The sequence below is a fragment of the Paramormyrops kingsleyae genome, chromosome 4 (genome assembly GCF_048594095.1).
Source record: "Paramormyrops kingsleyae isolate MSU_618 chromosome 4, PKINGS_0.4, whole genome shotgun sequence".
Lineage (NCBI taxonomy): Eukaryota > Metazoa > Chordata > Actinopteri > Osteoglossiformes > Mormyridae > Paramormyrops > Paramormyrops kingsleyae.
The window spans coordinates 15,299,924-15,325,616 of record NC_132800.1 but is presented as its reverse complement, the minus strand read 5'-3'; the positions used below and the strand labels follow the sequence as shown (position 1 = coordinate 15,325,616).

Below are 25,693 nucleotides of genomic sequence, written 5' to 3'. Positions count from 1 at the left end.
TTTTGCTTCCTCCCAGTTCCCAGCCAATACACTGAATACCTGATACAGGAGAATTGGGAGCTGGGAAGGAGCAAAAATGTGGACTATCTGGGGGTCACCAAGGACTGGGTTGAGACACACCGGCTTTAGTGTGATAAATAACATCATCCACCCATTTTCCAACTGCTTATCCTTGATGGCAACACACACATTATACAAGTCTAAGCAAGTCTCATAAAATGAATTCTCTGGTTTTTAACCTTAGGTTTTACACATTAGATCAGCATAGATCTTTCAAAATAGATCATTTTTCAAACAGACCTGTCTCTTAACAAGCATGGCCTCTAGCTTATGAATTCAAGAACAATAGAAGATTAAGTCCATGTTTAACTTTGAAACAAAAAGAAAATTAATATACAATTATATTATTAGACTCTCGCAATTCCAGGACGGATACATCACAGACTCTTCTTACAATCCTGCAGAAGGAGCTACAGCCAGAGCCAGACAATATGACTGCATGACACCTTGCTGGTGTCTCTCCACAGGGCTCCTGTCAGAGTTCGGATCAGATTATTTCTCTTTCTTCTATATCAACGTAAAGGTCCTCTCAATTCTCAGCAGTTAAATGCAGACTACGCTCCTGGCCGTGCTGCCTATATACTGTCGTTGTGAAAAATAAAGCGCACTCCCTTTCACTTCTAAGGATTTACATATCAGGCCATATCAGCATGTGGCTCAGTGGGCTAAGCCTGTGTGCCTGTAATCGGAAGGTCACTGGTTCAAACCCAGCCTCAGCACGTCTGCGGGTCCTTGAGTAAGGCTCTTAACCCCCAGCTCCCTGGGCGCCCCAACAGGTGGCTGCCCTTTGCAGACAACTTACTCCACAAAGAGCAAGTTGAGGGAGGCGTAAAGACAATTTCCCCACGGGGATTAATAAAGTATCTATTACTAAAATAAAATCACCGTACAACCTCAGACAAATAAATAACACGACATATCACAGCGTCATTAACAAAAACAAAGCCAAAACGAAGAAGCAAATGTGTGAAAATCTGCTAATCAAACACACTTGATTGATTCATCATCGGCGAGCGTGACCACCTCTATAAAAGCAGACATTCTGGCAGTTTGCTGGTCTGGAGCATCCAGGTCTGTATCACCATCATGCCAAGGAGGAAAGACATCAACAGTGACCTTAGAGAAGCAATTGTTGCTGCCTATCATTCTGAGAAGGGTTATAAGGCCATTTCCAAACAATTTGAAGTTCATCATTCCACAGCGAGAAAAAGATTATTAACAAGTGGAAAATATTCAAGACCATTGCCAATCTTCCCAGAAATGGACGTCCCAGCAAATTCACCCCAAGGTCAGACCGTGCAACGCTCAGAGAAACTGCAAAAGACCCAAAAGCTACATCTCGCACTCTACAGGCCTCGCTTGGCATATTAAATGTTAAAGTGCATGAAAGTTGGAAAAAGACTGAACAGTTATGGTCTGTTTGGTGTGGTTGCTTGGAGAAAGCATCTAAAAGCCTCGAAAAATAACTAAAAAGAACATGGCAGCCTGGCTCAGGTTTGGAAAGTTGCATCTCAACAAACCACAAGACTTCTGGGACAGTGACCTTTGGAAAGATGAGACCAAAGTGGAGATGTTTGGCCTATATACACAGTGGCTTGTTTGGTGAAAACTAAACAGCATATCAGCACAAACACCTCATATACCAATTGTCAAGCACGGCGGTGAGGGGAGATGATTCTGGCCTGTTTTGCAGCCACAGGATGTGGGCACTTTGCAGTCATTGAGTCGACCATGAACTACATATAAAACTGTAGGCCATGGTATTGTAGAGTCAAATGTGAGGCCATCTGTCCAACAGCTAAAGCTTGGCTGATATCGGGTCATGCAACCAGACAACGAAACCAAGCACACCAGCAAATCTACAACAGAATGGCTGAAAATGAAAATAATCAAGGTGTTGCAATGGCCCAGTCAAAGTCCAGACCTCAACCCGATGAAATGCTGCGGCAGAACCTTTAAACAGTTGCGCATAAACAAATGCCTGCAAACCTCCATGAACTGAAGCAACGATGTACAGAAGAGTGGGCCACAATTCCTCCACAATGATGTGAGAGACTGATAAAGTCATACAGAAAACAATTGCTTCACTTTATTGCAGCTAAAGGTGATTTTAAAAGCTTTTGAAATCATGTGGTCTACTTTGTTTTCCACACATAGCTTCTCCATTTTGGCTTAATTTTTGTTGAAGAATGACACGGTGGAATCTGTCGTGTGCTGTTTTACACCTGAGGTTAGATTTAAATCATTTTAGAACCTGGTAAGGACTAGATGACTTGAAATGTCCTGATATGAAAACCCACAGACCTGAAAGTGGGTGTACTTTCTTTCTCGCATGACTGTAGGGTCCATAAAGTGCTAATTCGATCAGCCGTAACCCCACACTTCCTTCCCTTTCTCAATGCATGGGCACTGTGGGCATTTGAGTCTTCAGAACTGAAGCTCACACACAAACATTTTTTTTTGAAGTGCTTACGGAAGGCTGATGTGTCTGGGCAGGTAGGAGGTTAGGCTGCCAGATGGCTTTGTAGCCAAAAAACAAAAGGGGACCCATCTCTTCCAGGAACAACTCCACTAGCCTACACCACTGCAGGTTCCCTGAATGCTCTTAATGCTGCACCTTCTGCTGATTGGAACAGATGTTCTATTAGGCTCTTGCTTTGTTGAGAAGATGCTGTCGAGCTCGTGCTCCAGTGCCTGGTTAACACCTTGACAGCTGTATGTTTGCACGTTGCTTTGGACAAAAGCCTTTGCTAAATGTAATAAATGTAACAATTTAGGGAAACGCTTTGCAATTACGATACAGGTAATATATTCATTATAAATCACATATGAATGTGAGCTTTGACACAGAATCCAACACAACCGATGTACCTCATTATAAACAAACAGAAGACTAAAGTGACAATTTTAAATCAGGCGTTCCGTACAGGTTTTTTCCTTGTTCCTTAGCAACCAAAGACCCCCATCCACTAGTCATTCACTATGACCATGCAAAGCAGCCTATGGTCAGCTCACTTGACATCTGGCCAGCATCACCAACCTCACCACACCACGTCCTCGCTCGTGTTCAAAAGGATGCACAATGCATCAGCAGCTGTCTACACGCTATGCCAGATAATTTCCTCTCTCCTTTTAAGGGAACGGTTTAGCTTCAGGGTGAATTACTGGGTCTGCTCGGGGCCTGAATGACACTATGTCCAAACCGCGTTGTTAAAACAGATCTAACAATCCTGAGGATAAAGCCTCACTGAAATTAATACTGTGCTTAATTTGTCCAAATACTATCAACAAATTAAGCAAACAATATAAATATCAAATAATGGCACAATAACTCAGTCAGCCTGTCACCTCTCCCCCCCGTTGTGTGTGTGTGTGTGTGTGTGTGTGTGTGTGTGTGTGTATGTGTGTGAGAGAGAGATAGAGTGAGTGAGTACTTTGCATATCCTCCCTGTATTTGCATAATCACCCAGTCCCCTCCACAGGCCAAAAACATGCACTTCGATGAATAAGAGCCTTCAAACCGCAAAAACGTGACCGCACACACCAGCGCATGCCCTGCAATGAATCCGCAGCCCAACCTGCATGTGCCCTGCTTTGCAACTCGCACATGCTGGGATAGGATCTATTGTATCAGGGCCTCAACACTACTAGCACTAGGGTGTTAAGCTTAACAACCTGACATGGACTAGGCCACCAAAATAACAGCAATACTTGAATTATTAGCCTTGCATTTTATTGCATCTTGCTTAGTGCCATCATCTTTGAATATCACTATAATTATGGGTAAGTGCATGCATGCATGCATTTTTGGGTGAGTACGTGCATGCATGCACGTGTGTTCATCTGCATAAATGCACACATACTACCAGACCTTTGTGTATATTGTGCATGCAGACCAGAGTGCATGCATGCATCTGTCCAACGTTAATACTGACCTGCTTCATCTGTCTGACTGCCATCCAATGACACGTCACTATCCACCGAATGTGCTGCAAATCAAAGAGGAAGACGGTTTGAGCCACAATTCACCACATAAGCCATGCTGTCTGCTATGCTCACCAGCATCTGACTTGATTACCGAAATGCTCCCGGGGGGGAACGAGGCGTTTGTGCTTCTGCAAAGGTCACGTAAATTGGACCAGTCAGTTCAGACACACCGTCGTACCACCCTGAGATATGCAGACTCACAGGTCGCACATCTTCACACATCACCTCACATTAGCATGTAATGTGTGCTGTGTAGGCAACCAGACATTGTTGGGAGCACAGTGAGAGTCATGTTCTGTGACTTCTCCAGTGCTTTTAACACGATCAGACCATCACTGCTGGGGAATAAGCTCACGGAAATGCAGGTGGACGCCCCACTAGTAGCTTGGATCACGGACTATTTAACAAGTCGGCCACAGCATGTCCGGCTGTCAGAGCTGCCGCTCTGACAACATCCTGAGCAGCACGGGGGCGCCACAGGGGACGGTCCTATCACCCTTCCTCTTCACTCTCTACACCTCTGACTTCAGGTACAAGTCCCAGTCATGTCATCTGCAGAAATTCTCTGATGACTCTGCCATTGTGGGCTGTATCAGGGACGGTCAGGAGGAGGAGTACAGGGGCGTGGTGGACAGCTTTGTCGAGTGGTGTAAGCTAAACCATCTACAGCTCAACATCACAAAGACAAAGGAACTGGTCATAGACTTCAGGAAGCATCCTTCTCCTCCTACCCCTGTCACCATCAGAGGGGCTGATGTGGAGATTGTGGAGGACTACCGGTACCTGGGGGTTCACTTGGATTGTAAGCTGGACTGGACCAAGAACACTAATGCTGGACAAAGTCGGCTTTTCCTACTGAGGCAGCTCAGGTCCTTTAATGTTTGTAGGAAAATGCTGACTATGTTCTATCACTCTGTGGTAGAGAGTGTCGTGTTCTTTGCAGCTGTGTGCTGGGGCAGTGGGTTGAAGACAGCTGATGCCAACAGGCTGAACAAGCTAGTTAAAAAGGCTGGTTCTGTCCTGGGTGTCAGACTGGAGAACTTGGTAGAGGTGTCTGAGAGGAGAATGCTGAAAAAGCTTCTTTGTATTATGGACAACCCCTCTCACCCCATGCACGCCTCCATGATGGACCAGCGAAGCACACGCAGCAAAAGACTGATTGCCTCTAAATGCAGAACTGACCGCCACAGGAAATCCTTCGTACCGGTGGCAATAAGACTGTACAACTCCTCCTCACTCTGTAGGTGATTTCCCAAGGACTGATAACAAGCTCAATGTTTGTTTTTCTTCTCACCATCATATGCTATCATATGCATCATATTCTGCACAATATTAGGACACTTTAATATCACCACAGATAAGCTATTTATTTTTCTCAGGATACATATATCGTTACTACTTCGAGCCACTTGATATTATTTTGCACTATCCTATTGTATATTATTGTAAACTAACATTCTTATTGTATATATTGTATTTTCTTATTTCTTAGAGATATATATTCCTATTTCTTATATTGTATGTATATCTCTGTCTCTCTTACTGCACTGAGCATGTGTATGACAAAAGAATTTCCCTCGGGATAAATAAAGTTCTTCTTATCTTATCTTATCAAATGATAACTGAAAATATAAAAACTAAAAAAAATGTAAAAATCAAAATCTGAAATGAATGACCATCTTAGAGTGTAGCACAGTGACCGTTATGCATTACCCACTGGAGGGCAATGCAGTGACCGTTATGCATTACCCACTGGAGGGCAATGCAGTGACCGTTATGCATTACCCACTGGAGGGCAATGCAGTGACCGTTATGCATTACCCACTGGAGGGCAATGCAGTGACCGTTATGCATTACCCACTGGAGGGCAATGCAGTGACCGTTATGCATTACCCACTATCGCTCCCAGATTAGTCCCTTGCCTTATATGCTACACAGCCTGCTCCCCAACAGATACATACCCACTGTCTCCTCAGGCTGCAAATCCTCAACGAGTTCTGGGAAAAAACAGGCAACCAAAACTATAATATCACTATAATTATGGGTAAGTGCATGCATGCATTATTAGGTGGGTGTGTTCATCTGCATAAGTACACATATACCTACCAGACCTTTGCGTATACTGTGCATGCAGACCAGAGTGCATGCATGCATCTGTCCAACGTTAATACTGACCTGCTTCATCTGTCTGACTGCCATCCAATGACACGTCACTATCCACCGAATGTGCTGCAGATCAAAAGAGGAAGACGGTTTGAGCCACAATTCACCACATAAGCCATGCTGTCTGCTATGCTCACCAGAATCTGACTTGATTACCGAAATGCACCATGGGGGAAGGAGACATTTGTGCTTCTGCAAAGGTCAAATGTAACCATTCAGCATTACCCATTGGAGAGCAGCGCAGTGACCGTTCAGCAATACCCATTGGAGAGCAGCGCAGTGACCGTTCAGCATTACCCACTGGAGAGCAGCGCAGTGACCGTTCAGCATTACCCACTGGAGAGCAGCGCAGTGACCGTTCAGCATTACCCATTGCAGAGCAGCGCAGTGACCGTTCCCAGATTAGTCCCTCACCTTAAATGCTACAGTCTTCCCCCTAGCACATACATACCCACTGTCTCCTCAGGCTGCAAATCCTCAACGAGTTCTGGGAAAAAACAGGCAACCAAAACTATAATATCATTATAATTATGGGTAAGTGCATGCATGCATTTTTAGGTGGGTGTGTGTGCCTGCATGCATGTACGCGTGTTCATCTGCATAAGTACACATATACCTACCAGACCTTTGTGTATACTGTGCATGCAGACCAGAGTGCATGCATGCATCTGTCCAACGTTAATACTGACCTGCTTCATCTGTCTGACTGCCATCCAATGACACGTCACTATCCACCGAATGTGCTGCAAATCAAAGAGGAAGATGGTTTGAGCCACAATTCACCACATAAGCCATGCTGTCTGCTATGCTCACCAGAATCTGACTGTAATACCGAAATGCACCATGGGGGAAGGAGACATTTGTGCTTCTGCAAAGGTCAAATGTAACCATTCAGCATTACCCATTGGAGAGCAGCGCAGTGACCGTTCAGCATTACCCACTGGAGAGCAGCGCAGTGACCGTTCAGCATTACCCATTGCAGAGCAGCGCAGTGACCGTTCCCAGATTAGTCCCTCACCTTAAATGCTACAGTCTTCCCCCTAGCACATACATACCCACTGTCTCCTCAGGGTGCAAATCCTCAACGAGTTCTGGGGGGGAAAAAAAACAGGCAATCAAAACATGAAAAAATTGCCCACTCAGTGGGCAATTTATTAGGTGGCCCTCTTACGGTAAACAGCCTGATCTTCTAAACAGCCAATTGTGTGGACACAACTGCACACAGACATGGTCGAGAGGCATAATATAATTACTGCCTCAGTGTCGGACCATGCATCCTAACCATTCTGATTTTGAACACTGTTTGATTGTTGGTGTCAGCAAGGATCTTCTTGAGATTTTGTAGTCTAAGGTGGCCCAGCACTTGAGAGGGGGCCCACATTCTTCCATAAAGCAAATTCTACCATAGGGGACCCCTGGACACTCATTACGCCCATATTAACTGAGCATTATTTGAATGTGAAGCTTTATCGCTAAGCAGGTGACCCCCTGTCACAGGCATGTGGCCTTTCTCCGCGCGGACATGTACTGCAGGAGAGATGCCTGCATAACCTCAAGGTGGCCCCGGCAGTGCGATAGGACTTTACTCCAATGGCCTACACAGTCCTCACATCCCGACAGAGCAACCTTCAATTTGAGGTGGCAGAGGAAGTGTGCAGCAAGAAGGTATGACCAAAATAAATCTGCAATTACTGCCTGACATTATGGGTGTAAGCATGGATCAAAACCCCCTACGAAAATATTTGACATCTTGCCTAATTCATGCAAAGTACTCACGATGTTTTGGAGGCTAAAGGGGATCTACCCCCCCACCACCAAAAAAGGCCAGTGAGTATACATATAGCTCAAGACAATATTCTGTAGATGTTGATGTAACTATATTAAACACCCATCTACATGCATAACTTAAGTTGTTTTGAAGATGAGATCTTTACTTGTCCTACCCATTACCTATCTGCAAAAAGAGCTGAAGATCATCCTTATATAAACTTACCCCCCCTTGTGTCGATTGTATCTTCTATGTGGTCCTCTGCAGGATATAGATCAGACACACACATGAATATAATAGAATAAACAATGTGCGTATTTCTTTGGTGCAAAATCATCAAATCACTGTCAACAGCATCCCCAGAATTAGCCAGCCCTACCGAGCTAAATGACCTAAATGACCAGCTACTATCTGTACTGTTTTGTTATACTCTATTGTTTTACACTGTCATTAGTGTCTTAGTAACAGACCGTGGCTGAGCGATTAAGCATTTCAAAGCACCTGTTGCACATGGCCAATAAAGAATCTTGAAATCTTAAGCCACACTCAATGATGCATTAAAATAATCAACTTTAATGGTTGCCCTGAACGAAGGTGAACTCTATTCTTCAAGTCTGCAGCTTGAGTAGTTGACGGATAGCATAAGAGGATAACGAACCTGAGTCAGGTATGTCCTCCTCAACCTCTGGAAGGGGTACTGCTGCTACAATGACAGTTAAGGAAGGTAGGGGGTTGAATATAACATGGTAGAGAGTACATGCGTAGCAGCAGATTATGGGATGGACAAATGGAGGGTCAAACTGACGCTGTTAGTACAATGGGGTCAAGACATGGTGCACATGGCTTAAAGACAAGGACACTCAACAGGAAAGTGGAACGAGAAGCAGCGATGCTCAGCTTGAGTAGCTTAAACAAAGACGACACTATCACCACGCATCTGACAGTCTACAATGGACCATAGTTTGCACAAACCTTGGATTTCAGATTCCACATCCATGTTCTGAGATCCATGGACTGTTACAAGCAATGAAACCACAAAAAAGGTTAGGGGGGCAACTACTTTGGTCCCAGGACGCAGTATAATCAAGAATCAGAGAATGAGCTCACCGTCATTGACATCCTCAGAGTCCTCAACAGCATCTGCAAATACAATCAGCAGGAACTCAAACGATACTCTTAGATACCTTTGTAGAGCAATAAATTAATGAATAAATGCTTCAAATTTGACAACGTTACAACGTTGAGTAATGCGCTTTAAAAAAAAACCTTGGATGTCTGTTTCTTCGTCTCTTGGAAGGTGTTCTGTGTGCAAAGATAGCACACAAAAAGTTAGAGCAAATATTTGTCAAGGCCATTTATGACATGTAAACACCCATGCATAACGACCTCTCATCTGAAGCCTTACCTTCAAACAGATAGTCATTCCCAGCCTCGATGACCTCCGCTTCTGTGACATAAGGGAACAGGTCTATCAGTATGGAAACAGACTGTTTCACGGCAAATTTCCTGAATTCGATTTCTCACAAGGTAGGGGTATGTATGTATGTATGTGTATATATATATATGGGGCCACAGGGGCTCCAGTCCCAGCTAAAAGCTATTGGCCCACGTAGTGCCCCCTCCCTTGTCACTCACCGCCTTGAAACATATCATCATTAGGTAATGATTTAATTTAAGGTTTAAATTATGGTCCTTCTTAGAAACGTCTCGTACAACTTGTTTACAAAGACGAAAGAGTCATGAATAAATGAAACCAGGAAGCAGGTACTCGAGCACCTTCCTCGGTGACAGGTACAGCCTCGTCATCATCAGCTTCCCGAGGTTCTGCAGGTTCCAAACTTCAATTACCCCCACATTTAAATCGCAGATACCACACATATACTGTATAAACTTCTGTCCTGAGGCCTTGTCTATACATGACCACCGGCATGTATTATTATAGCGTGACGTTTCCTTTCTCTAGTTGGAGCAGGCCATCTTCAAAGGGGGACAATCCTCTGTGGCTCATTTGTAACCATTTGGTCACCATGAATTAATAAGTGAGATTAGTTCTCCAGTGAACAGTGGTTAATTCATTATTTAAATGTTTTCGTTCCTAGGGCTCTACAACCATTTATTAAAAGCCTATTAAACGTGCATTAGCCACATTGTCCCCATGGTACCAGAGCTTAATCTTCTATAACTGCTTCAACCCGAGCTTTTTCAAATGAATACTTTTTCTCATCACCTATTGCAAGAGTCTGGCTGTTATTTTAATCCCCATGAGATGAAACACCCCAGCAACATAAATTCTTTTACAAAAGACCCACCACAGGAGGACCAAGAAAAAGCATTAATTACATTTGTAAGACAAATTAAACCCTTTAGCATTTTGTGCAATAAAAAGCTCAGCACAGGCACGGGTGGGGGGGGGGGGGGGCTCACCCTCCTCAGATGTCACTCCAGTTTCCACCTCAGCTTTCAAAGCCTCTTCGACAGGAGGAGGAGTCACCACCTCCTTTTCCTCCAAAGGAGCAGCCTCTTCCTCCTCCTCCTCTTCCTCAAATGGGGCAGCCTCTTCCTCCTCCTCTTCCTCCTCCAGCTCTTCCTCCTCCTCCAATTGCAGCTCTGGTTCCTCTTCGACCACCTCCGGCTCCTCCTCTTCAGCTATCTCCTCCTCCTCTTCCTCAGCTACAAACTCTTCCTCATCTATAGCCTTTTCCCCAAAGGGCTCCGCTGGGAGTAAAATCAGTGAAGAAAAGGCTCTTAACCTCAACCCTCCAAGCTAAAGAACTGCAGTCGATTGTCATGCAACTACGGCCCGCGGAACATACACAGCTAATGAGACGAGGATTCGGAAAATGCCCCTCTAACCACATCAGGCTCCTTAACCGGTTTAACATTCCAGTTGAGAGAAGTATATTCAAAATAATGTTAGCAAGCAAACTATACAGCCCGTGGTGCAGCTTCAGATTTTGGTCCCCATGAAACTATCACACTGGGCCCCCAACCCACACCAACCCAATTATACTCCAAATTTTTACTCAGGGGCCCTTGGAATCATCCTAACCCCACCCCCCCCCCCTTCATGGCACCGCTGCACTGTTGATGTGCAGAGGGGGAATGTAAAGCAGATAAGACCTACGTACCCGGAGGCGTTCTGCTGGCTTCCTGAGCACTGTGCTGGGCTGAGAATGCCTCCAGTTCAGGTTCACTTTCCACTGAGGGTGCAGAAACTACAGATGGGGGTTATGTCTCACTTGAGTAATCAGACAGACAGACATCATAGGCACCGTCAAGCGGGAACTTGGCAAAGCTACTGAGGCCTATAAACGGTCACAGAGCACCATGCCTCCTTCAGAGGTGGACATTTCATTAGAGAGACAAAGAAGAGGGTTAAAACTCCACTGACCAGCTGTAGGGTGCCAAAGCAACAGGTCACCATAGTCTCCAAATGAGCAACAGTTACTGATTTATCAGAGGCTTTAATCCGAAGCGACATGAGATTCAGAAAGCTGGGTCAGACAGTCCCACGGGCAATGGGGATTGTAGGGTCCTGCGGTGACAATCCTCGGGATTTGAACCAGCAACCCTCTGATTGCAGGCACCGAGCCACACACATTAGGAACTTTAAATATCGTCGTACTACGTTTTTCTAAGGTTTGACTCTGTCACAAAAACCTATTTAGTTGAGAACAGCAGCTACCTTAAAGGAAATTAAATGACAACCAGATGTTCAGAAACACCAGGCAGACGAGGGTAGTCTCCGTATCCTAAACTGAAACTAACGCACACAGGTTGTGTAGAGTTTGAGTGTAAAATCATCATTAATAATCACTACTAGCCAGAACATTGCGATTTATTTTAATGTATGTTAATTAGATTTGATGAGTTTCGTGATTGAATAAAGGGGGGTGGGGTAAGTTGAACGCAGGAAGTGAGGTACTGTATGCCAGGTTACCATGACTACTAGAATTTGACATTACAGCACTATTGACAAACCAACACCCACTGAGGAAGACGCCTATCTGAGTAAGCTTCGATCGATACAGGTGGAGCTTACAGAAATGCTTAACAGGCAGGCTATGCCTCTTTACAACCTGATAAACCAGAAGAGGAAGGCACTGTGGCTTTAAAATAAAAAAAAAAAAATGATAATAAATTGTGCAACTGTGTAAGGAACGCAGTGGGTTAAGGGCCAAGTTCTGCTATGTTGCACTCAGTCTGCAACATCTCTCAGCATGTGGAAATACCGGGTGAAAAGTGTTTCTATGGGTCTCTCTTTATGTGACCACATGAAAGGTGTTGAACTGGGTTGGGGTCCACGAGACAGTCTGCAGGACACATCGCTTAAGGTCACTGCTTCTTTGAGGCAGAGCATCATACAAAACCAGGGCTACCTACTTGTAATTAGAGTATTTTTACTTCTCAGCTGTATAAAAGGTCTTTAACATGAAACTATAGGAGTCGCCCTAGACAGGCATTTGCAGTCGAGTATCGGGACTAGTGCAACCCTACGTCTTACCTGGTTCTGGAGGTTCCTGAGCGTCTTCTGAAGCTCTGCTCGCCATTGCCGCAGGTTTCTCCGTCAGCCCTGAATGTTCCAGAACCGCAGCGTGAAACTCATTGCAGCATCATTCATCATTACACCTAGACAGCTGTTGTGAAGGACGTTTCTCCTCTTGCGATTTCATAAAAGAACCAGGACTTTTACGGGTTAGAAGCGGCAAAACATCAATTAGCCATTTATTATTATTTTTATTTTTTTTACACAAAGAAAAAAAAATTTGTAGAACAAAGGGAAGCTCAGAATGACCAACAAAAACGGAACAAGCACAAATCAATGACTTTGGTTTACTTTTGCCTTTTTTTGCACAACCTCTACCCAAAAAAGTAAATGGAACTCCAAACATAAAACCAGGAGAGACACTTTTCTCGCCATGGGCATGTTAAATGTAGATTATATGGTAACTTTGAGAATAATCATAGTATCAGGAAAGAGGTTCGGGATTCACACAGTCTGCCTGAACACATGGTCACGATCTGCCTGAACGCATGGTCACGGTCTGCCTGAACACATGCCCCACTTAGAGCAGAAGAGCCCAGCATTTCCAGTTCATCACAACGGTGATTCTGTCAAGTGTCAGACAAAAATCACTGGTAACTACACTGGTTTTTCCAGTTTCCATTCCCTGCAGATACTGACAACATTCAGTTCACTGGATCATTTTCAGTGAGGGGGGGAAAAAAAAAAAAAAAACTAAATAAACAACAGTCCATGAAAATCCCACAAGTTTATTTCTGAGAAATGTGTGTGTCGTGTTCTTCAAAAAGTAGAAATTCTTCTCCATTGCATAAAAAAAAAAAATTAAAAATGTTCACCAAATCTGCAATTCACCACTTATAACTGGCATTTGAAAACAGAATGACAGTACTTAAATGTTTAAGTTTGACACTTAAATATTATTTCAAGGGCCAGTGGGAATAAACATTACAAAAACTTACAGCTTTCTTACATGAGATTTCCAAAGATACAGTACAATGGTAACACTCCATAATTGGGACTAAAACTCACAAACACATTTAAGCTATACATAACATCCCCTCAGAGTGATACATCTGGCTTCCTGGGGGTAGCATGCATGTCAGAGGCAAACTATAACTGACGGGACTCAAAAACTTGAACCGAGAATTTTTTTTATTCCCATCCTCCGAGGAGCAAACGCCCGTCTCGGCGCCTCTCCCGTCCTCGCGACACCTTTAGACCTTTAGTTCCTTGCACGGGAACACCAGCAAGAGTTTTGTCGTAAGAAGCTCACCGACGTCATCTCTGGGAGATTCAGAGTCTCACTTCTTCCCGCCCTTGTCGGACTCCTTGGGAGTCTTTTTGGATGCTGCTTTGAGTAGATCCTTCGTGGAGATCTTCTCGTCCTTCTTGCTGGAGGCTTTTCCATCCTTATCCGCCTTTCTGCCATCTTCCTCCGGCACCTCGGTCTTCTCCGGTTTCTTGCTCGGTGGCTTCTTCTCAGCTTTCTCTTCCTTGTCCGGTTTAGCCTTCCTCTCTTCCTTGTCCGGTTTAGCCTTCCTCTCTTCCTTGTCCGGTTTAGCCTTCCTCTCTTCCTTCTCCTTCTCCTCCCTCTCCTTCTCAGCCTTCTCCTTTGCAACCCTCTCTTTTTCTTCCCTCTCCTTGGCCGCCCGCTCCCTTTCAGCCTTCTCCTTCTTGGCCTGCTCCTTCTCTATCCTCTCTCTCTTCGCCTCCCTCTCCTCCTCTTCCTGTAGCTTGGACTCGGCCCTCTCTCTGGCTCTCTGTGCCGCCGCCTCCCGCCTGATCTCCTCCTCCTGGAATGCCACCTTCTCCGCTTCCTCTTTGGCGACGATGGACCTCACCTCGGCCAAGGCCATCCTGGCGATCTTCTTGGCCTCGATCTTCTCGTGAATCATCCGTAGCTGCTCCTTCAAGGCTTCCTTCAGCTTCCTCCCGATGTTTCTTGTAGGGTGCTCTAGAGGGTTTTCAAATGGGTCTCAGCGACTGGAAAGCTGCCCCCCCAGTAATATGAGTGGAGGTCAGTGGGGTGTCAAGATGCAGCTGACTTCAGCTTGAACTCAATGCACCAAGTCCAGCTGAGGTAGGGGGTTAAGACTCAGACAAGCAGACCATTCCAGAACCCACCATCCGGTGTGAATTTCACCACATTTTCATTCTATCAGAGCTGGTAAGACAGACAAGCGTATTCATCCAAGTAGTGAGTGCAGTGGCCAAATGCAGATCAGAGATATTAAGAATAATACAGTCCCACTTAATGCCAAAAAGCGGCCTCTTTGCAAACAGTTATTTCACTAAACCAAGCACAAGCCCACAAACAAAACTATTTCATAACCAACATGACACAATCATTAGTCATCAGATACTTACAAATGTTTTATTAGTCTGTTCAGGTTACAACAAGAGGCTGATGCATTCACAAATAAGCAAACAACTAAAACTAATGTAAAAGTAACAGAAAAACACTGAGACCATGAGTATTATAAAATAATTGAATAGATTATTTCTATGGCAAGTTATGAAAGCATGCAATAGTCATTTAGGACCAACAAACCCAACTGAAGATGCACCTAAATTCATCTTACTCCCAAATGCAAACAGTCCACAAAATACCTTTTGGTTTATCTTTCTTCAAAGTTCCTTCCCCTGCTTTCTCATCTAATGTTTTTGAAGGAAAAGGGAAGTTAAAAGAATAAAATCTACTAGAAGGCAAGTCATCTACAGCATGCCAAATACCTTTTAGACCAGAGGACGGATACTGGAACATCAAAACTAGTTTGGGTTAACAAAAACAAGTGCCACTTTAAGAAAAAGAAAAAGAAAATAACCTGAAACTTCAATAGCGATCATCAGTATGACACTCTTAACGTGCCGTGCATTAATGCGTGACATTCTTTTGCATAGATATCAAAAGAGATGTGGACAGCTTTGCCTCAGATAGGCTTGTTTTCACAAATTGCGCACCGAATTTTCTGTACTGGAAAGAGCAGTAACACTTGGTTGCATGATGTAACCTCTGCAAGCTGTGGCCTTGAAAGGCTGTTAAATAAGTCTCCCAGGTAGGGTAATGAATCCTTATTGACGAGAGAGAGACTCAGATCAGAATCTAACCAATGGGACAGGAGGATGCCAAACCTCTGTGGTCCAAGAAATGGTTCTGGGGGGATGTGGGGGGGGGGGGTAATTTACCACATGCAATCCATTACATATGCACCCTGCTCAGCTGTTTTTCCTTCATTCGCTGTCCACCACCTCACAGATTTAATCCAAATTGATAAATCCAGTTCTGTTCACACTCACACTGATTCCACACTGATTTTCCCTCATATACATGAGCACTACCATTCCAAATTTTAAAAAGAATTCTATTAATATTGTAAAATCAAATTTCAATCTGGAGATTATATTGCCCAAAATGCAACAGACCCCCTTGCTTAGCCTAGTCAGTCAGCACCACATTTTGAAAGTGTTAATATTTTTGATAACATTTAATATGTGTAGATACAATCTATCAGCGCAAATAGCAACACTGCAAAATAGCATAATACAATTAAGCAATACGGAGTCCTACAGTGAAATTAACAAAATGAAGAAGATTATCTGCAACTGCATTATTAACAGCTGACCAGAATGGTTCCGTCTGCTGTGTTTAGTCAAACAGAAAGAAACATATCACCACACTCATTTGATTCCTACACTGCAAACCGTATTCCCCAAAGGTCATGTTCTTTAGGGCCACGGAATTCTACATTATCGTTCAAGTGTTATTTGTAACATGTGGCTCCAAGGCTACAATTATCTCTGATCTCATAATGCAAACCAGAAGGATAGAATTTAATGAATAATATTCTTGTAAAGGGGGTCGACCATTCCCATTGGTCAAGGTCATTCTGCTGCGAGACCGTTCTGATCATGGATTCGGCAGTCTGGGGTTCAGGCTAACACTTGTATACGACTGTTTTTTTTTTTTTTACTGCAGAGAGTAAATTAACCAACCACAGGATGCCACATCTGCATCGTCTACATCACTGCGACAGACTGACTTTTGAGCAGTGGTGACATCGGCACACCTGAGCCCTAAGTAACAAACACCGAGTAAGCAGCTACAGCCTCAGAGGACTACGCTGCCTTCAAATAGGACATATTCATAACCCAAACATCTCATTCTAATACGTTAAGAGAAATAACCTTGCTGATACCTAGAAGGGGTACGGAAGGCGTTTATTTTAGGGGGATGAAACAGGAATCCTGACCGAAAACATACAAAATAAGCATCAGTAATTGGTATGCCCACAATACGAAGCTTCATGAATATATAGACAAGAAAGCCCTAGAGGGAAGAAATGTGGTAGGTGATCATGACCTCCGAGGTGGAGAGATGGTGTGTATCTTGGGCATGGAAGCACTGTTAGCTCTTTAAACATGCGGGGTGAGATAAATCCAAGGAAAGCCAAGTCTTAAGGTCCAGGTTAAGCAGCGCATCATGGTAACGCTTTGGCTGTTATTCATATTTGAGTACGGTTTGCAGGAGTTTGACCAAACAACTGCACGTTTCGGGGAAAGACAAGCAACGGACGAGACCGTTTAACAGCGTGTGAGTTTGGAGCGCCATGTAAACCTTTAGATATTCCCCATGGCTAATCTGACTGCCAAAAAACCCCTGGGGCGCGTGCATGTACATCCGTACTGGTTCAGCCGTTCACTGTGTCTGACGGGAGGAGCAGCATTGTTGGGAGAGGGACAAAAACAAACAATAACAAACAAGAAGCATCCGCTTTAGATTCATTTCTCAAAGAGAAAGTACTTAACCCAGAAGGAGCTGATATCGCTATTGATTTTTCAAGTCTAAGATCACACCCTGAACGCCTTCGCTCTGCGATGCACCAGCACCGTCCTCCTCGTCCTCCTCCGCTTTCTCAAACGGAGTTATTACGTCATAGAGAAAAGCCAGGAACCCATAAAACCAATCAGAGCCCTCCTCCGCTAATATACCAAGGACTTCCTGCAGGGAATCCGAACTCTCACTACTGCCATCTTTGGTCAGGCCTATGTAAACAGAGGGAAGAGAGGCAGAAAGAGAGAGAAACGAGAGAGAGAGAGAGAGAGAGAGAGAGGGAGGGAGAGGTAGTAATGCAGGAGAGAGATAAATATCGACGTTGCAAGTAAGTAGACATGGGAGAACTACGCATTAACAAGTTAGAAAGCAAGATACAAATGTAACAGATACTCTATTATACAGAGAAAAGCAAAGGACAGTCAGGACAGGGTAGAATCTTTTCAGGGAAGCATGCAGAGAAGAGGTCAGTTTAAGGCTAGGCCCAACACTAATCACTGAGTTTAACGTCAAGTGAAAAATAACCTAGCTAAAAACGGGATGAGTTTCTTTTGTATTAAACACAAGGCTAGGTTTGTCTTTAATGACCCGATTAAATTTAATTTTTTAGGGCCCGTCCAATATGAGTGGTAAATTTCGTTTTGTTTTTTGTGGCTGTAGCTATTTTAACCGACATTACTGAATTCTTGCACACCGTGATTTAGGGGAATTTAATCTTAAAAGCATGCATCCTCTCCAGGTTGATTTAATAGCACTTCACAAGTGTCGATGTTAAGCATAAAAAAGGGATATGATACTTAAAAACAAAAGTAAACCATAAGTCAGTCATGCAAGATAGATAAATAAGTAAAAGTTATTCAGCGTCATCAAACACACATGAACAGCAGTAGGTAATACTTGCCAAGAAGAACCCTGGCATCCTCCACGTCGAAATCGCCATCCCCGTCTGCGTCGTAGGCTCCGAGTTTCCCTGGAAGGGGGAAAACCAGTTAACGAAGTCGTTTGAATTGACCGACGGTGCATGTTCAAGGAAAGCTTTTGTGAAAGGGCACACATTTCAATCTGCACGTGCCCAATGGTCAGATAAGTTTGGTCATAATGAGGACAAACTTGAGAACAGAATATTTGTTACCTTTGGAAAGTGTCAATGATAATGCATGTATAATTATGCACAACTGTCTCTGCAGACTAGCTTTATAATGCAACTAGAACAGTGTCCTTTGAAATGCTTCGTAGAAGCTTACTGGCTGGTAGGAAACAATGCTTCAAGGTCTTTGTTTGGTTATTTTGAGCCTTGAACCGTGCAGCTATGGCTGACCTTGTTCTTGGATGGCTTCCGAGGCTTTTAATAGCCCTGAAAAGCTCTCAAACTTTCACCACAGACATCTTCCCTAAAACTGCTCTTCAGCAGAATATCAAAGGTCTTCATCGACCGCTCACCATGAATTCAGGATAAAGCTCTCTTAAGAGGCGCTTAATGTGTGGGAAGTGACTGAAAGTGCCAGTGCCTGAATGTGCTCTTTGCAACATCGTGAAGGTTTGGCTCTCCAAACGGAAGGCATTTTCAGCTGTTAATTAATGTTAATTTATGCAATTTACACATTTGCATGGCAGAGAAACAAGTCATACCTTGCAACACCTCTGAAATGTTATAGCGGAACTCCTTTGCTCGGGCTACATGCAGGATTAAGACAAAACAAAGACAAAATTAGACATTGAACCATGGAAAGATTTTAGTTGTTAAGGGGACCTTGTTACCGGTCAACAGAAGAGCCCATGTGACACGATGAACTCCGCCCACAAAGCACGTCAGCAACACTCACCAAGCACGTCATCGTAGTCCACCAGCTCAAACCAGACCACTGCCACGGAGGTCCAGACTCCCAGGAGGGCCAGCACCATGAACCAGGTGAAGAAGGTGCTCCCAGAACCCCCTTCTGCTTTCTTCCCATTCTTATTGGCTGATGGTTGCCTCACCTCTAGAAACATAGAAAACCACAAGAACAACAAATGGGTGAGGACATCACCATGAAGAACAGTACTCTACAGGGTCCCGGCAGACATTATCAAGCATGACTTTCTATTCTGTACCACAGAGGTAAACTACCCCAGTAGCTGTCCAGTAGTCCTTTTCTTTAAAGAAATGCTCATTCACAAAGAGACGTGTGGCCTCCATCAGTTCAGTCAAATATAAACCTTCCATGTTTTTAGTCATGCCAGGGTATTATTTCTCAAGGAAGTCAACATAAAAACAAAAGCAATTCTGACAGCTGGACACCCAATCAAAAATAAAAAAAAAAACATCAGCGAGCCACATCACAGAGCTGAGCTGAATGGACTCGTCACTGTACGTGCGTCGGAAGAGTGCTTTAGAAGAATAGGCGTTTAATGCATTAATTACCCAAGGAGGAGCACACCCTGCAGGGGGACACCTTCCAAGCGTATAAATGAGTCACAAGAAATGAGGCATGTTGTGAAAGTCAACCGACAGGACAGCTCTGAGGATCTCACTCAAAACTTCTGGAGCACCAGAAGCAGGGCTTACAGTTTCCGCAGTTTTTAAGGTGTTTCTGGATTCTGACAAACAGCCACAAACACTAAAACAAAACGTGCTTTCAAGTTCCAAAACCAAGCCGACAACAGGATTTTCCAAGATAGAAAGTGGACAAAGGTCATTAGGTGCATGAAAGTTTAGTCTGACAGTAACTATAAGGTTAGTTCAAAACTGAAATGCTCAGAACCTATGAAAACAAAAAAAAACAAAAAAAAAAAAAAAAAAAAACGGGAAATGTGCAATATGAAAGGATTCAGGATTCCGCGTCAAGCCAGCAGGTTATAAATGGCCACGTGAGCCGGATACGGGGTGGATCTGCTCATTCCTGAAGTGAGTCAGATACCACAAGTCAAGCAGTTATAAAACTATGCAGGAAGCTGAGCCTGCGCATTTCAGTAACCATCAGAAAAACTAAAATAATAAAACAAAGGTACCCCCCCCCCCCAAGACAAAGTTAAAGGAGTGGAATTGACCACCAGCAAGAGGATGTCAGACAATTTACATTACGTAGACAATAACGTAATTTAGTCCTCAGTACATCCAAATTAAAGGCATTTAAAAAATCATTTAAGGAATATTGCCACTGGTGACCGAAGCCAAAAGTGTTGCTATAATTTGTAACACTAAGCCTCACTAAACTAAAGTCAGTTGTGCAAATTCCTAGCTATCAATACGTTACCTAGTGCTGCTGTTCAAATAAACAATTACATAACACTCATATATTTAAAGGTGGCCATTGCAAGGAAAACCTCATCCTAGCTTGGGGAAGTCTGCGGTTTCCTATTCCTCCAAATACAAAAACTGCCGATTCCGTCCAGTTTTCATTTATCTGTTACTATTTACACTACCATACAATTCTTCATCTACTAGAAATACATATAACTAAAAACTATATACATTTTGATTCAGTGTCACTCTGAAAAACAGAAAAGGACAGCAGGTCTAAAAACAAGAACACCTCTACTCCCAGCAAGGCACGCTGTGAAAATACCCAAGTAGGTTCAACTTCCAGGTTATTTATTTATTTTTTTAATAAAAATGGCTGTATCCAGGTCCTGTTCCCTCTGGCCATAGAAGGGAAGAGTGTTTTCAGGGAGAAGCTCTCCGGAGAAGCCGATGCATTCCCGGGCCTCCGAACAGGCTGGGGTATAAATATGATAGGATGCCAAGCGGGAATAATGAACAGGTGCAGGATCCCGTCTGTCATTAGTCAGAGAAAAGTCATGCAGGTTTTACAGGCTTATTCAAGGACTGTAGCGACAAAGGGTGTGAGGGCCGAAGTGAGGATCGTCAGCTGTCCATACGGAGACAAACGTGTCCGTGGCAAGACTCGCCCGTATCCATGGCAAAAATACTACGTAGGCCATGTTTCTAAGTACCGCGTCCGTGGCAAAAACTGGATCTTGATCACGATGTCCGTCAAAATTCGCCATCCACAGCTAATGAGACTGAACGAGACCCCAATCGTCCTCAGTACGAAGCACAAAACTGTCGCGACACGTTTAAGAATAGTTACTATGACAGCAATCACAAACGCAGACGTGCCCTGTACTTTTTCGCCCCCGACGGCACCGCCAGAGCACCACGCCAGCTCTCATGCACCCAGACACCCCAACACTACTTGTGATACTTATTGTTCGACGAACGTTTGCCAGCTCCAGCTCATAGCATCCGCTCTCCTCGGGCTGACGCTACCTGTCTCATCAGCCACGTTGTTCACTTCGGCGTTCGGTTCTCCCATCGCCGCGGGTTCATCCAGAACCATGGCAAAGATACGGCCACTCGAATCCCCCAATTCTGCCCCCAAATGCCACCATAAAGCGCCTGCCGGCGGCTCTTTCCGCAGCTAACTCAGCTAGAACCTGATACAGCTCTCCGGCGCCTCGGGAATATTTTTAGCCTAAGCCCCACCACACAGGCAAAAACTTATTTGGGCAGCGGTAAGGAGGGGGCTCTCAAGCTACGTCACTCTGCCATCCCAAGTCCTAGAAGGCAGACGGCGGGACACCCCGAGTGTAAAAACTGCCCACCCAGCAGGAAACGCTGAACGCAACCAGAGGCATGGCTGTCATTAGCTATCGACACTGACGGGTACGGGTCCCCCCAACCAGAACTACGAGAAGAAATGATTCTAGAAGCGTAAAAGAGGCTTTCACTAGGCTAACTGGGATGGCCGTGTCCATAAAAGGACTGCTCCAAATTGCACTCAGCACCATCTATAGACATGCCATTGTGGCGTACGGCCGCAAGTCTGTCGTTTATCTCGCCAGCGGACAGGGACTTCAGAGGGACACCACTGCGTTATCTGGGGAATTTCCTGCTTCCCGTACTGTATCCAACAGGGGAGACTGAAAACCATCCTCTAGTTTACATTAAAGCGACTGTCTCAGTTCGTTTTCAGCGACCACACCCCCTGCTTCCTAAAGAGTTGTGATTGGACAGTGACTACATTTCCCGGTGCCACGGTTTCAGCAAATACTTTTCAAAAGTGATAATGAGCCGATGCAGCGGAGCAAAGACGACCACTGCATTTTCGGTGCGATGTGGCACGATTTCATCGTTAAATTGTACGTTAATGTAAACCATTCTAATTGTTTTTCTGGATGGTACTTGAACAAGATGCAAATCAAAGAAATAATGGTTTTGCTTTTCATTGTGTCAGGTTCTCTTCACGACACCCACTGAAAAGCAATGCCTCTTATTCACTGCATTTCCACATGGCACAGTTTCTGCATGCGGCACGGTGCAAAACTATATGTCGCGTCGATTGTTTTTCCTCCCCGCGTGCCAAAGTTGTGTTTGCATTTCAAGATGGCACGAAATACACTCCAGTGTCTACAAATTACCTATGGCACAGTTAGTTGCTTGACCTGAAAGCTGAACACCAATATTTCGCGCTACCTCATTCAGACAACTTTTATTAGATAAAATAACAAGGCAAGTAATCTATGCAACACGATAAAAATAAAAGCCTAATAATTCATAGACTTCGGATACAAAGAATGAAGACCATGTGTTAGGGAGAGATAATGAGCATGCGCGTAAAGCACAAGCAAACATCACACAGATAACGAAGTAGAATACTAAGGACAGCGTTGAAGACATTTTAGAAAAACATCATAAATTCATGCAAAAAAACTTGAGGAAACGTACAAGTCAACAACCAACCACAAACATGGCAATGTTTAGTCCATTTATTAGGAAACTTGTCCAAAAAGCATAAATGCAGAACACACAGTTGCAATCTTTCACCACTTTACCTTCAATCTGGGAAAGGCAAAAGGAAGCCAGACTGAAATTCAAATGACCTCATGAGCAATAAAGAAATGATATTCAAATATAGGTGGACTTATGAGGTCAATTACAGCTGGAATGATTAATCAAACCCAGTGTTCACATTTATTCATTGAAGATCACAAATATCTCTATGCTCATATTAATAACAAACATCATAGACTAATAGTCTCTCCTTAATCCCTAATTTATTATTCCAGGATTTAAGTATGCTTTATTTATTTAGCCAGTTATTTTAGAACTTAAAGTGACTTACTGCACTGTATCAGTTTCCACTGTGATTTGCTAGGGATTAAAGGCACCATTAACTAGGGTGACCAGATAATCCATGTCAGGAAGGACACTGAGCTAGGACATTGTTTGTAAACTACCATTTCAATTAAAAAGACCTGTGGCCTGTACTAAGAAGCGGGGTTGCTGGTTTATGGGGGTAACTTGTCGGATTTAAGGTACCAGTTTAAATTGACTTCATATTCGTTTACTTACATTTTGCCCAGACTCCCTTAAATCCGACAAGTTACCCCGATAAGGCCGCTTCATAGTACAGGCCACTGGATTACACTTTAGCACTGAGGTCTTGCTGTGTGCTGATTGGTCAGTCTCCTATAATTATGCATGTGTCGCTAAAGTTAATGTGAAACAGCTGGATGAGTCTTTCAATCAAGGAAACATACCAGTCAGAGAACAATAACAACTGAACTACTTAGCCAAACAAGAGCCTTTCAGTATTTTGTAAAACCTGAAGTAGCCCAAAGTGTCCTCCCTGACATGGATTATCTGGGTAGCCTGCATTAACATCACGTTACACATAAACAATAAAAAACAATCACAACCTTGCCCAATTATTGCAGGAAAAAAAATAATCCAAACCCGTGTTTCTCCAGGTCCCCATTAGCACTCAAAGCACATCACTAAAAAAAACGAAACACGCCAAACAGATCTAAGGCTAGTGTTCATAATTTCTAACTGATACTTATTTATTAACACACTCCTCTTAAACTGTTTATTAAAATATTGCGCTTGTTCTATAAATCAGAGTCTTCCCACCCACCCATTGACTATGTGCACAAAAATTTCAGTGTTTCCCCAAATACTATACGTGTATATGTGAAAATAAAAACTTAACTTCTTGACATAACTGACCACAGAAAGACACGCATATTTAAGCGTTCGGACCCTGCATGCAAGCCCAGAAGATGGCCACGCGTGACCCCTCCTACACGACCTTAAGAAAATTGGGTTAAAAACCATGACCAGGCATATGATCACCCAGTGTTATGCGGACCGACGCCACGGCAAGCCGACTTTTACTAAAGCCATTTTAATGCCTCATGCTGAACAACGTGGTGGCATGGGGCAGCAAACTAAAACAAAATACATCCCTACTAAAGAAAGTAGGGACCTGAAGCGAAAACGGGACACCCAAAAAAAACAGCCTCACAAATAATTTAACTCCTTTCTTGCAGCCTAATGAATTTCACGGGCCTTCTTCACTGGAATCAAAGGTTGAATGGATTAATAAAAAACTATGTGTATACCAACCTTTTTTTGTAGGTGCCCTTGTGGTTTTCTTCGTGGCCATTCTGATGTTGATGGTGGAAAATATTAAAATTCTATTACTAAAGCCAGACTCTAAATTCTAACAGTGACGAATACCTAAAAACCCAAATCCCGATTCCCTTAAAATGCAAAGCTCAGTGCAACTCACGTCAGATGATGAGTGTCAGTGAACTCGTACAATCAGAAGGCTCCGTCTATTAAAGTAAACGGAGAGAAGGTCATATCGAGCCAATAGCTGCAAGGGGGCGGACGCCTTATTCAATCGTGTGGATGGTAGTGACATAGACCCGCCCCTCGCGTCTTGTTTTCCAGCACTGGAACGTGGCAAAATGGAAGATTCGCTGATATCGCGAGATTTCGGTGTTGAACCCTAAAATAAGTCCTGGGAAAGTGGTGGTTTCTGAGCTGTTCTGGCTGGTTTCGTGTGCTGGTTATTCTTCTGATTTTTGCAGAAATGCAGCCTTCCTGATTCCTAGAATTCAGTCTGCGTTTAAGAAGTTAGCATATAAGATAATATTCTGTACAAAATACACGATTGCCGCATACGCGCGCACTCTCACGGGAACAGCAGCCCAAGCGCAAGTTGCCCGTGAGCAACGCCTACCGTTTGCTATGTGTATTGTACTTTTAGCAGAATATCGCTCCAAAAACGAGTGTCAAAAAAAATTATTTTCTACAAATGTAACAAAATGCCATTAGCGGAAAAAGAACAGGTTGCATTAAAAACTGTCCGTCTTACAACCAGGTGGTATGGAGGGTGTTTTTTAACAATATACAATAAAAAATGTAATAAAATTTAAGTAATACCAGTACCTATTAAAATATCTGTCAAAATCACCCATCAAACTCAGTGGAGGGGCTCTAAACAAAACCTAATATCTGATTGGTTACATTGCAAATTCTGACTCCAATTCTGTTGGAGTCAACCGCTCCACCGAGTCCGTTGATGAG

At 43.7% G+C, this 25,693-nt stretch overlaps 1 protein-coding gene across 14 annotated transcripts in view; it reads right to left on the bottom strand.

The window, feature by feature from the left end:
- Positions 1–25,324, bottom strand: part of unm_hu7910 (un-named hu7910) — a 51,524-nt gene extending 26,200 nt beyond the window's left edge. The window contains exons 1-22 of one of the 14 annotated variants that reach the window (XM_072710759.1): positions 24,725–25,324; positions 23,149–23,180; positions 19,158–19,313; positions 18,964–19,008; positions 18,236–18,304; positions 17,493–17,546; positions 15,114–15,158; positions 12,483–12,551; positions 11,107–11,193; positions 10,403–10,693; positions 9,384–9,425; positions 9,245–9,280; positions 9,086–9,118; positions 8,951–8,992; positions 8,637–8,681; positions 8,204–8,239; positions 7,266–7,301; positions 6,900–6,953; positions 6,662–6,697; positions 6,223–6,276; positions 6,009–6,044; positions 3,996–4,049 (exon numbers count right to left, since the gene is read on the bottom strand). In XM_072710759.1, coding sequence (XP_072566860.1) covers positions 3,996–4,049; positions 6,009–6,044; positions 6,223–6,276; positions 6,662–6,697; positions 6,900–6,953; positions 7,266–7,301; positions 8,204–8,239; positions 8,637–8,681; positions 8,951–8,992; positions 9,086–9,118; positions 9,245–9,280; positions 9,384–9,425; positions 10,403–10,693; positions 11,107–11,193; positions 12,483–12,551; positions 15,114–15,158; positions 17,493–17,546; positions 18,236–18,304; positions 18,964–19,008; positions 19,158–19,236 — 1,243 coding nt within the window. In that variant the 5' untranslated portion in view covers positions 19,237–19,313; positions 23,149–23,180; positions 24,725–25,324. Of the gene's footprint in view, positions 1–3,995; positions 4,050–6,008; positions 6,045–6,222; positions 6,277–6,661; positions 6,698–6,899; positions 6,954–7,265; positions 7,302–8,203; positions 8,240–8,636; positions 8,682–8,950; positions 8,993–9,085; positions 9,119–9,244; positions 9,281–9,383; positions 9,426–10,402; positions 10,694–11,106; positions 11,194–12,482; positions 12,552–15,113; positions 15,159–17,492; positions 17,547–18,235; positions 18,305–18,963; positions 19,009–19,157; positions 19,314–21,583; positions 22,407–23,148; positions 23,181–24,724 lie in introns of those variants that run through there. The other 13 variants (XM_072710748.1, XM_072710746.1, XM_072710745.1 and 10 more) reach the window with 13 other exon arrangements.
- Positions 25,325–25,693: the final 369 nt, after the last annotated feature.